Source organism: Mixophyes fleayi, chromosome 8, assembly GCF_038048845.1.
Source record: "Mixophyes fleayi isolate aMixFle1 chromosome 8, aMixFle1.hap1, whole genome shotgun sequence".
NCBI lineage: Eukaryota > Metazoa > Chordata > Amphibia > Anura > Limnodynastidae > Mixophyes > Mixophyes fleayi.
In genome coordinates this window covers 129,664,960-129,678,243 of record NC_134409.1, presented here as the reverse complement: position 1 = coordinate 129,678,243, position 13,284 = coordinate 129,664,960, and the positions used below count along the sequence as shown (strand labels likewise).

The 13,284-nt window shown below is 42.9% G+C and overlaps 1 protein-coding gene across 1 annotated transcript in view; it reads right to left on the bottom strand.

The window, feature by feature from the left end:
* Window positions 1-1,638: 1,638 nt before the first annotated feature.
* LOC142100268 (tubulin tyrosine ligase 3-like) overlaps window positions 1,639-13,284 on the bottom strand; it is a 35,969-nt gene continuing 24,323 nt past the window's right edge. Inside the window, exons 12-19 of the mRNA XM_075184199.1 lie at window positions 10,586-10,700; window positions 9,931-10,062; window positions 8,930-9,119; window positions 8,463-8,611; window positions 7,229-7,472; window positions 5,049-5,484; window positions 4,326-4,923; window positions 1,639-2,280 (exon numbers count right to left, since the gene is read on the bottom strand). Of these exons, the coding sequence (XP_075040300.1) occupies window positions 2,051-2,280; window positions 4,326-4,923; window positions 5,049-5,484; window positions 7,229-7,472; window positions 8,463-8,611; window positions 8,930-9,119; window positions 9,931-10,062; window positions 10,586-10,700 (2,094 nt within the window). The 3' untranslated portion in view covers window positions 1,639-2,050. The remainder of the gene's footprint in view (window positions 2,281-4,325; window positions 4,924-5,048; window positions 5,485-7,228; window positions 7,473-8,462; window positions 8,612-8,929; window positions 9,120-9,930; window positions 10,063-10,585; window positions 10,701-13,284) is intronic.

Sequence of the window (13,284 nt, the reverse complement as noted above, 5' to 3'; positions counted from 1 at the left end):
ACCCTGCCCCCGCTTTACACGGCTCTGTTTGAAAAGGGAGAGCTGCGTGCACCTAACAGTAGTGTATGCAGCATTGCCCATGTATATTGTGGGGATAGGAAGAGTTGGAGAGCAGCCAAGCACTGTCTAATATTATAGCCACACCCCCATGCACGCTGGTCACGCCCACTGGCGGCGTGGTGTGGAAACCCCCCCTCTACAAACCCTGCGTTTGCCCCTGGACCCCACAGATTTTACACTCTCTACTTTAACATGGTTGTGGAGAGAAGTGTGAGTGGGAGGACCAATAAGAAGTTATCCCCGTGATTGTGGCCTCTTATTAGTCCACGTGGCCACACACCGCTCACCAGCTTCATACAAAACCCAGAAACAAACTACGGAACCCTGGGGAAAAAATGGCTGCAGGAAGGGTGAATTGTTGTCTTCTTACCCGCTAGTGCAGCTTTATTGTATCCTCAGATGATGGGATATTGTTTAGGAATAAAACACATATCCCACAGGAATGAAGTGGTGCAAGAAACTGTTCTTTGTAACTATTTTCACATCTGCATCAGCTGCACGTTTAAGTAGGGAGCAATGTGCTAAGAGTAGGGCAGGGGGTGGACATAGGAAATAACTGGTTCCTGACTTCTTCATTGGATGAGATACTAGCACCATGACTTTTCCCAGCATGCTCTGTTTTGATGCCTGCCCTGATGCTAGGAGTTGTTGCAGAAATATGATGTTTCGAGCAGCAACGTACACTATATAGTTCATGTGATTATGGATACATACAGCTAGTATTCCTTAGTTACACATTTATTTGTCATATTAACCTCATTATAAAGCAAACTATCACAGCAGTTGTATGTAACTAAGTACAAATTTTGACTACAAGGTCTAGGACAGACCTGGCCAACCAGTGCCTCTCCAAGTGTTGTGAAACTACAAGTCCCAACATGCCCTGTAAGCTGTCTACTGGCTATCTACTGGCAAAGCATGCTGGGGCTTGTAGTTTCACAACACCTGACGAGACGCAGGTTGGCCAGGCTTCTAGCACTACTTGGGCAGCACAGTGGTTAGCTGCACTGGGGTTATTGGTTCAATTCTAAGCAGGGTCCTGTCCATGTGGAGTTTGTATGTTCTTGCTGTGCATTCCAAAGTCATACTGATAGGTTAATTGGTTTACGACAAAATGAACTCTAATGTGTATGTGATATAGGCTGTAAGTTCCGCTGGGGCAGAGACCGATGTGAATGAATAAATATAATCTGTAATGCACTTTGTACTATGTAGGCGCTATATAAATTATAAACAGGACGTTGCAATAGGTCTGTTGATCAATTGTGAAGCTTTTTTTTTTACCCTGTTGTGTGTTATTTGATTTTAGTTTTTTGGTCCAGCTATTTCACCATGACGCTAAAAACGACCAACATGTATTGATTATTATTAATTATTATTAATATTTATTTAAAGGGCGCCACTAGGTGTCCGTAGCGCCGTACAGGGACAAACGAAATTACAATACGAGGTGAGACAGCACAGTACAGTAAACAATAAGCACAGTAACTCAGTGAGCTCAAAGCACAGCTAGGGGGGCGGGGGAGGGGAGAGGGGAAGGTCCTCCTAAGACAGAGTCCAAGAGGGAGGGCACGTGTGACAGGGAGACCCCCAGAGGGGGGAGGAGGGAGCGAGAGGGGACAAGGGGAAGAGGGTCCTCGAGGAAAAGGGCGAGGTAGCTGGAGAGCAGAGTTAAAAGTGGTGAAGACAGGAGGAGAGAAGACCCTGCTCAAAGGAACGTACAATCTAATCTATTGATGAAATATGACCACAGACCAAAGCTGGGCAGAATGAGATTTATTCTTTATCTCTTGCTAGGAATCACCCTGAGGTATTGTGCAGCAACAGAGCTGAGATGTAACCTAGTTGCCATATCATAAACAAAATAATATTTGAGGACATTAATACGCCATCACTAACGAGACCCAATCTGAGAAGTGGCTGTATGGTGAGCACCGTCACTTGTTCTGCAGAGTAGATGATACCCGGATTTAAGAATACAGTCACGGTGCTATGTGATAGGAAAAATGACGGCAGAAGTGGTGAGAAGGGCAGTACCCCGAGCAGAGAGGGCTTCTGAGCCGTGATCGAACCTGACGGCGTTGGTTCCCTTGGATAACTGGAAGCGGATAGGTTTAGGTGGAGGTTTGCCACCCTTGGGACAGTGGCACGTTGCTTGCTGGCTGATCAGAGAGGTTGGCCCCTTGCAGAACAAGCAGGGCATCCGGAGGGAGTCAAGCCCTGGGGAGCAAATAAGAGCGGTTTAGGAGCAGTGTATGCCGTCCATACTTAATAAGAGCACATTCATAACACAGAATGTCCAAAGCTGATTTTATTTGTCACTGTCCTGCAACAGCAAGGTATTTATAATTTTGCACGCATTTCGCTGATCGTATGAAAAACAATTTTATGGTATATCCTATTCTCCAATAATCAATGTAACCATTTTCTTTACATGTAATTTAAATATTCTTTGTGAAAGATCTTGTCTCTGATGAAACCACGAACCATTTTTCGAAACGCGTTGGTGTTTTCATTTTGGATTCTCATATAATTAGTTTGGCTGTTATACTTTTTTATACTTTTGGCAACATTGTAATTGCAGGTTGTTTTTTTGGGGTTTTTTTTTTCCAATTTTTCACATTGTTTATTTTTTTTCCCGTGACATAATGATCCAGATCGTGGCCATGGCTTGCACAACTACTTAACATCATCAGAGTCAGTTAATGGGATTCTCATCCATATTGGGGGGTGATGTATCCCTAGCAAAACATAAATCAAGTGATTGTATGTACTATATAAGTGACACCGGTACCCTCGTCATTGTCACAATGGGCCTTGTCGTTTCCTAATTGAGGCGTCTCCGCTGTTTCTAGTTTTTAAAGTGATCATAAATCCTCAATCTAAATGTACTCCAAGCACTAAACTGATGACCCCAAAGCTCTAATCCAACCCACAATTTGCCAAGTGGTGTCTGGTGCCACTAATCTGAACTTTGTGCTCAGCCACTAATGTCTTGTAATACCCCATTCATACTGCACCAAAATCCCGGGTTTTTGCCGGGGCGAGCTCAAACGACCCGGGTCTTGGTGCAGTATGAATGGTACAAGTGAAAAATCCCGGGTCTAAAAACCTGAGTCTTCAACCCGGGATTTATCGAGGGGTAATTCCCGGGTCGGACCCGGGTTGCCTGCACTATGAATGGTGCAGATGATTGGCTGTCTGCCTGTCTCTGGAGGATTTGGAATTAGGCATTTCTCATTCATTTTATGCTTGCCAAAAAGAGGCCATTAATTTTCCATCTAGAAGTCTAGTCTTTTGGGGTAATCATTGAAATATGCAATGCCTAGCTTTAAAAGCTCCTACAACTTTCCCTTAAATATATGTTCCCCAGTCTCTTTATGCCTTTCAGAAAGCCCTCCTAGACTAGTACGACTAAATATGTAAGCCAATTGGAGGTATCCTTTATTCAATATTGTATTATTGTATTATTATATTGTGTATCACCATTTTTCAGCCAATGAAAACTGCTCTGGTGATGACTTCCACAAATTGCCAGGGCACAGACTTGTGCAGTATGAATGGGGTCAACCCGGGAAATTCCCGGGTCCGAGGTGCAGTATGAATGGTGTTTCTGAGCTGGGACGCTCCGAGCCCCGGCAATATCCCGGCTTGAAAAACCCGGGATATTGCCGGGGCGGCAGTATGAAAGCATTATAATAGTCCTGGAAGGAGCTTACTAGATAAATGCATTGCAGGCCAAATGTCTTTCCACAATATAATATACTTAAGAACATATTTTGGTTTGTGGTTTGAGAATCACTGCGCTAGATGTGACAGACAGGATTTTATAACCAAACCTACACAATAAAAGCTATCGTGTTCATTAATTAGTGTGTTGAGTAGACAAATTGCACATATATGACTATTCAGGCACCGTGGCAAACAACCAAGGTTCTTCCTTGCACCCGGCTGATTCACACTTCACTACTTCCTGGAGGTATTTAGGCCACCAGAATTACCATGCAGACATAGCAATCAATCTCGCTCTTGAGCACTGGTTCAACCAAGCTAAGCTTAGCTTGAACCAACTCATTCCAAACTAATTGTTGGTCAGTTGCTATGGGATACTTCAGATGTGAATTTGGCACATCGTTAGTAAATAACCCCCCCAATCACCACCACCACCACCACCTTGGGAAATCCTTGAACAGACTTTGACATCTGGATTCTTCACTGACAGAGGCTGTTGTATAGAATGTGGATCATATGCACACAGATCTTACCTCCTGACACATTTTGAAAGAGTTGCATTTCTCCAGAATCAAAGCTGGTGAACTTCAGATTTAGGCGAATACCATCCCTTTGGCCCTTTGAGTGTTTTACTAGAAGAGGTTTCTCCGAGAGACACAATTTAGGAGTAGCAAGAAAACGTGGATGAAGTTGAATGACTTCCGCTGTTGACACATTTGTTCCATGTACCGGTGACTTTGCAGACTTGTGTTTGAACCCCGACTTTCCAGAAAGCCTGGCGAGCTTCACCCTCTCAGCTCCACACTTTACTTCTGTTATTGTTTTGTTTTCCTTACCGAGTGCTGTGGTCTTTGCTCTTTTGAGAGCATGTGGGTTTCTTGCAGCCCCAGGTGTTTTGGTTGTCGAATATGGGATTGTTCTTGGGTGTTTGGACGAATCGTGATTCCCCACAAATGATTTTGCAATGGACATCTTGGCCTGAACCATGGAGTGTGATCTTTGGTTGACCAGTTGAGTGATTCCAACATTGATAATACCATTGGGTTGTCTTTGTTGAATATGTGGCTTTTTCACTGTGGATCCTTCCACCAATAAATGTATTCCCACGTACTGAGGGATGTCCACCGCAGCCTACAATAAAAACACTAGTTGATGTGTGTAATAAAAGTATACCATCATCATTATTCAAAAAACAACCTCACGTCAGGCGGTCATCAACTCCCAACAGTTACTGTCAACTATTCGAAAGGCTGTACCTGTTTGTAGATAAGTTCAAAGGCACCGACATCACAATTGCGATCGTGCTTCCGGTCCAAAACGACGCGCAAGGTGTCCTCTTGGACGCCAGCACACAGCCTGGCGGTCACTGCTGTTGACGGTGCCATTGTGGGACTGGCATTGATCTCGATCAGCCAAGGGTGGAAGTTCTCCCCAAACATGATATCGGCCCCGTACAACTCAAAGCTGTTTTTCCGGAACTCTACTACATCCTGGGTACTTTGCATAGCGTGTATGATGGCGGCCTTCATCCCTGGCACAATGATATCCGACCAGGCTTTTCTCTCTCCCAACCTCTGGAGATGCTCCTGGAATTGATCGCTGGACCACATGTTGTCAGCGGGCACTTGAGGGTGGCGATTCCGGGAGTTATCAAAATTCTTTTGGATGGAGTTGTTGCATAAGTGGATAGATCTGAAGGGGTGATATTTGACAATGTTACATACTTACAATTTACCATGAAGAAAAGCCCTCCAATATACATGATCCACCACTTCTTCCTGACTGATGATAATGCCTCTGTGTTGTTTAGCTTATGTATCATGTTAGAATTGAGGCTAATGCTCAAATTAGTCTGACAATTCTAAATCATCTAGGCATTAGTAAAATAATGTCATATATGACTAATTTTGAGGACACTTGAAGATCTGCAGATGGGCACTATTATAAGGTAGGTGTAACATATTTTAATATTTTTTGTGTGTGTTCTTGCAGTTGTTCCTCATCCAGTCATCATACAATTTGTCTCCTGAGGGTATATGTAGCAAGCTGAGAGTTTCAAGCGGGTTTGAAAAACCAATCAGATTCTAGCTATCATTTATTTAGTACATTCTACAAAATAATAGCTAGAATCTGATTGGTTGCTATAGGCAACATCTCCACTTTTCAAAACCGCCGGAAAACTCTGGCAGCACAGTGGCCTAGTGGTTAGCACTTCTGCCTGACAGCACTGGAGTCATGAGTTTGATTCCCAACCATGGCCTTATCTGTGTTGAGTTTGTATGTTCTCCCTGTGTTTGCGTGGGTTTCCTCCGGGTGCTCCGGTTTCCTCCCACACTCCAAAAACATACTAGTAGGTTAATTGGCTGCTAACAAAATTGACCCTAGTCTGTCTGTATGAGTGTGTATGTTAGGGAATTTAGACTGTAAGCTCCAATGGGGCAGGGACTGATGTGAATGAGTTCTCTGTACAGCGCTGCGGAATTGGTGGCGCTATATAAATGAATGATGATGATGATGATGATGATGAAAACGCTCACCTTGATACATTTACCCCCAGATTTGACGGTGTCTGTACGACTATCTCGATCTCTGTGACCCTGATCCAGTTTCTGATATTGATGATCAATATAAACAATGACTTGATGGATCATTCGGCGATGGCTGGTTCATGGCGTCTCCTATCTGATCATTTACCTTTATCTTACATTAATCTCAGTAACATAACCCATTTCCCTGTGCTCAACATTACCCAGTTTCGTTTTTATGAGAGGCCAGATTAACTCACACAAATTATTTGTAAGCCAAGTGTTAACTTATACAGCCTTCTTCCAATGTATTCATGTTGGCTATAATTTGCGCTCAGTGTTCCCTCTAAACTGGACTATCTGGAAATTGAGGAGATGAAAGCATAATCTATCTTCGGGAGCTCCACTGAGAACCTGCTGTTCAGCGCAACCTTGCAGATAGTATGGTTGCATGATAATAATATGGTTGAAAAAAGACACAGAAGTAGGTAAAACAAGCCCCGCCCCCCGCCCCCCCTAGTGTGACATTTGCCAATTTAAATTCCATGGGGGGGAATTAATTCCTTTCTCCAATGGCAATCAGAAGCATCCCCTGGGTCGGTCACCCTGTAATGTCCTCTATAATTTTAGCTAAAGATACCATTTATTATCAGAAAGGCATCCAACCACAAGTTCTGCTACAGATTCTGCTAACGTGACCTTACGTGGTAATGAACTTAACTGCGTAACCTCAATTTATCCCCTTTGTTATGTATCCCAGGATGTTTATCTGGCTTTGCAGCCACTGCCTGGTACTGTGCTGCTATTCAGCTTTTTGTGACCTAATATTCCTTTTCCATTACAATTTTTCCTAGTTGTATTCTATCTTATGTGTAATTTAGCATAGGGATTATTATTTCAAGCTAACCTACGTGTCTAGATTCTCCAGACAGAACGGCTGCGTAGAAAAGCGTATATAACACTCCCGATAGAACCAGATGGTCAGTGGGTTCCAGTCTGTCACCAAGAACCACTGACGTAGGTCGAACTTGGTGCCAAAGATAAGTAGCGGCCTCTCTATGTATTTCTGTACAACCCATTTTCCATCCTTGACGATCATCGGATCACAGTCCACCAGCTTTAGAATTTCTGTCAGACGATCCATGCAGATTATACCTGTAGAAATAGTATTGATGACTCTAAGAGCATTTATCTACAACCTGCATGGTGCAAGCTGCATATACAGAAAATTGACTTCTAGAGGAGTTGTCATTAATTAAATTTGTCCTTCCCCATGTACCGCAATAATGGAAGGTAGGACAGACCCTTTTACAAGGTTGTGCAGTCCCCTCTTCCTGAAGCTGAAACACTCAAAACCATGCTTGAGTTCTGACTTTTAGTTGCTGTGTCTGAGGGACACACTAAGAGACCACTCTACTAAAGGTGAAGGTGTCCTGTAAGCATGTTTTATTTAACATAAAATATTAGACCTGCTTTGAGTTTGTGTTAATTTAAGGAATAAAATAAATCAACATTAAGAATAAAATAGAATGTCTTAGATAAATTATATATAGAATTTGATTGGTTGCTATGGGCAACATCTCCACTTTTTCTTTTTAGAACGTACAAGCACAATGTATATTGTCACATGGTCTGGACAAACAATGGCCAATAAAGAGCCAGGGGTCAGATTCACACATATCCTGCACCTTTTTCTGGATCATCTACCACATTTGCTTCATCCCAAGTCCCTGTGGTCACTTCTGGGTTTACATTCTCACTACTTACCTGCCCCAGACACCAAAGTCCTTTAAATCAGATATATGGATTTAAAAAAATTCTACACCTCAACTTCACTGCAATATATAACTGTGGATGGGTATGAACAGGGCAGTTGGTTTTTTTTTGCCCTCATAACCCTGGGACCTGGTGGTATTATAATACCGCTCTGTGGCCAATCCTCAGGCACCACCTTGGCATCATGGAGTATGTCATTCTTAAACAGATTGAAGGCAGATTGTATACCAGTGTTGGCTAACCTGTGACACTCCAGGTGTTGTGAAACTACAAGCCCCAGCATGCTTTGCCAATATATAGCAGCTTATTGCTGGAAGGGTATGCTGGGACTTGTAGTTTCACGTAGTTATATGTCGAGTCTGCTCTCACCTCTTCCACGGGATTTAGCTCCCGGTTTAACGATCCAGATGTTCCTCTCTCCTTCCATGTCCAGCTGCGGCTGTACTGTTCCTAGCCGTTGCAGTAAATTACTGCACTGATCCAGGTAGGAGAACGACTGTTCTATGACCGCTCCTTCACTGCAAGTAAACAAGAGCTGAGTTCTTTTAAAGGGAATACCAGTGGCCCCTATACAATGGCCGGCACACACATATACTGTATATAGTTTATACAAACACTATTTATACTAATATATGAATACTGGTTCAGCCCAGAGCAATGGATTAACAGAACCTTCGTAACACAAATATATAATAGAATTTTCAGCACTGATTTTTATATCCTAGTTTTTCTTGCAATCCAAACGTGATTCAAAGAAAAGTGACACCTGCTCTGTATCCTATATATTTCCGTATTTCTGACTCACAAAAGATTTGATTCCTTCTTTACCCACTTACTGGATGACTTGATAGTAGCAGCGCAGGAATTCTTCCCATGATGCATCTGTGATGATGGAGGTAGAGCTTGTTTCTATGTCAATGTCATTGTGGTCCAGGCTGTTGAGGTAGGACTCGCAGGCCTGAATGGCTGTTGTGATGACCCGAGACGGCGCCCGGCCTCTGCGCTTTTTGCTTGCTTTTTTACTAACTAAAGAAAAAAATTAAAACCTTGGTATCGGTCAATATTTAGTGACTGGAGATTATAAAGATCCCCCTGGCCCTACAGCATATCAGCTTACAGGGGCTGCATTGGACCACGATGGCTAAGTGGTTAGCACTTCTGCCTCACAGCGCTGGGGTCATGAGTTATCTGTGAGGAGTTTGTATGTTCTCCCCATGCCTGCGTGGGTTTCCTCCGGGTGCTCCAGTTTCCTCCCGCACTCCAAAAACATACTGGTAGGTTAATTGGCTGCTATCAAATTACCCTTAGTCTCTCTCTGTCTGTCTGTGTGTGTATGTATGTTAGGGAATTTAGTCTGTAAGCTCCAATGGGGCAGGGACTGATGTGAATGAGTTCTCTGTACAGCGCTGCGGAATTAGTAGCGCTATATAAATAACTGATGATGATGATGATGATGAAGGAAGAATCGATTTGACTATTAACAAGTCCTAGAGGTTAATGTGCAAAGTCGGTAGAAAAATAGTAATGCTAAAAAGAGTTTCACCAACCCAATGATCCAAACATAAGGGGGAATTCAATTGGCCGCGAAGTGTATCCGCAACATCTGTGAGACACTTTGCGGTGGAGATTTGACAGAAGTCTCTGCTCATTTTTCCTTGCACCTCTATGAACTGTCTACCGTAATTACCGGCAATATGCGCGACACGTCCATGCGCAATATCGCCGGCAATTGAATTCCCCCCATAGTGTTAGCTCATTTTCACTTAGAGATTCATTGAAACATGCAGTAAGGTCAGGGGTGCCTAAATGTTTGTATACAACTGTCCCCGGTACTTACCCTGGTCACGGCTCACATTAGCCGTGTTCTCCTGGGATAGTTCACATTTGACCTCTTCATCTGAAGTTCTGCTCCTGTCGCCTCCTGACACTTTTTTGAGAATACTCCGGGCAGCCGTCAGCCAGAAATCCTCTAAATCAACGCAATGACTCCTTCAGAAAGTGTGTTCCTTCATCAATAGGTTTAATCATTATGGGCTATTAATATGTTGCAGTGAGGAGATATAGGTTTTTAAGTGTGTGTATATATATATATATATATATATATATATATATATATATATATATATATGGAAGAAGAGACAGCGCCACCTGTCTGCCGCTCCTTGCATGTAATGATTGAAATGTTTTACTATGCAAAATATGTCATTTCATCTATCAACAAAGTGAACACAATAGCATGTGGAAGACAAATAATCCCTGGTTTGGTAATATGGAGTTTAATTTAACCATAATCTGATCACAAACCTGCTATATGTGTACTCAGGTGTCATTATGGTATATCTTTGCTAACCTATATTTTTCCTAATTTACAGGCCCAAACATCAGTAAGTTTACTAACATATGTCAGATATGGCTCTGACATGTGAACTGATTTATTATAGTAATTACGGATTAAATAAAAACATCCATCATTAAGCTCTCGGTAACCATACCAATGAACGCCCTCTTCTCGTCTTCGGCTCCCAGGCGGTAACAACGAGGGAAAAAGGAGTCGGGGTCAGCATCATCAAACCAGTGCAGGTTCCTTAAATTGGTGCAGAGCCCTACCTGCAAGAAAGGTGCCAGATTTATTGTATGTGCAGAGTGCATTAAGCCCCACCAGTCCCTGCTGCTCCATGTACTGCAGGAGATCAGATGATCAGTGCAGTTACCATGGAAACCAGTCCCTGCTGCTCCATGTACCACAGGAGATCAGCAGTTCAGTGCAGTTACCATGGAAACCAGTCCCTGCTGCTCCATGTACCACAGGAGATCAGCAGTTCAGTGCAGTTACCATGGAAACCAGTCCCTGCTGCTCCATGTACCACAGGAGATCAGCAGTTCAGTGCAGTTACCATGGAAACCAGTCCTTGCTGCTCCATGTACCACAGGAGATTAGCATATCAGTGCAATTACCATGGAAACCAGTCCTTGCTGCTCCATGTAATGCAGGAGATTAGCATATCAGTGCAATTACCATGGAAACCAGTCCCTGCTGCTCCATGTACCACAGGAGATCAGCATAAGCTCTATAACAGACCTTACCAACGTGTGGTTCTCCAGGTATTGTGAAACTACAAGTCCCATCATCCCTGCCTGCTATTAACTGGTAGAGCATGCTGGGGCTTGTAGTTTCACAACACCTGGAGAGCCACAGACCGGCCAGGCCTGCTCTATAATGTAAGCAAGTGTCCTGGGACTATGTACTGTAACACTGGTACATCTACTGCATAATATAAATATAATGGTGACAGAAGGTCTATCGACCATCTGCTACTAATCTGTCATTTACTGTCCTATCTGCAATGCAAAAGCGTCTTGGATACCATGAAAATCTGTTACAAATAAAAGAGATTTAAACAGCAACAGATAATTTGTCTTATGAGGTTCAGAACATGTGACGCTTGTTGTATAAAGATCTGTAGCTGCCAACATTTGCTGCTGAGCTGGTTCATCCAGGGAGGTTATACACAATATTGTCTCAGCGGAACTAGGAGAACTACAACCACCATCATCTCATCTTTACTGGATGTGATCATCAGACGTTTTGCATTTTAAATGATCCTTTTCCTCTTGGCCCATCTAGTCTGCTTATTTTTTAACCTATTGTAACTTCAAACCCTATTTGATCCCTTATTCTTTGTAAGGATATCCTTATGTCTTTGCCAAGCATGTTTAAATTGCTCTACTGTATTATCCTCTACCACCTCTGACGAGAGGCTATTCCACTTATCCACTACCCTTTCTGTTAAGTCATTTCCTCTGAACCTACTCCCCCCAGTGTCAGTACATGTCCTCGTGTTCTAATACTTCTCTTCCTTTGACTAATGTTTCCCTCCTGCACCTTGTTATAACCCCTGATATATATGAAAGTTTCTATCATGTCCCCCTTTCCCTTCTCTGCTCCAAGCTATAAATATTAAGATCTTTTAGTCTTTCCGGGTAAGTTTTGTGCTGTAGCCCATGCACCATTTTAGTTGTCCATCTTTGTACAGTCTCTAATGTATTTATCTCCTTCTGGAGATACGGCCTCCAGAACTGAACACAGTATTCTAGATGAGGCCGTACCAATGACCTATACAGTGACATTATTACTTCTGTCTTTCTGCTACTGATGGTTGGAATTGTAGAAATAGAAAGAATTATATTGTGCAATTGGTTAATACTAAGAAAATAGGGATAATTCAAGGGACACAAATATCCAGGGATAAATATTGATAAAACTGTCTTTGAAAATTACGAGTTGGCAACTATGAATAATCAAATGTGTTGAACTCACTGTAAAATACTGTATTTCGTCATATACTGTCCTGTAGTTTCATGTTCTGTGCAACTGTATACTGCCTTGTGATACCATACACTGCCCTGTGATACCGTATACTGCCCTGTGATACCATATACTGCCCTGTGATACCATACACTTCCCTGTGATACCGTATACTGCCCTGTGATACCATATACTGCCCTGTGATACCATACACTTCCCTGTGATACCATACACTGCCCTGTGATACAGTATACTGCCCTGTGATACCATACACTGCCCTGTGATACCATACACTGCCCTGTGATACTGTATACTGCCCTGTGATACCATACACTGTCCTGTGATACCGTATACTGCCCTGTGTTACCGTATACTGCCCTGTGATACCATACACTGCTCTGTGATACCATACACTGCCCTGTGATACCATACACTGACCTGTCATACCATACACTGTCCTGTGATACCGTATACTGCCCTGTGATACCATACACTGCCCTGTGATACCATACACTGCTCTGTGATACCATACACTGTCCTGTGATACCGTATACTGCCCTGTGATACCATATACTGCCCTGTGATACCATACACTTCCCTGTGATACCATACACTGCCCTGTGATACCATACACTGCTCTGTGATACCATACACTGCTCTGTGATACTATACACTACCCTGTGATACCGTATACTGCCCTGTGATTCCATACACTGACCTGTGATAACATACACTGCTCTGTGATACCATACACTGTCCTGTGATACCGTATACTGCCCTGTGATTCCATACACTGCCCTGTGATAACATACACTGTCCTGTGATACCATACACTGCTCTGTGATACCATACACTGCTCTGTGATACCATACACTGCTCTGTGAT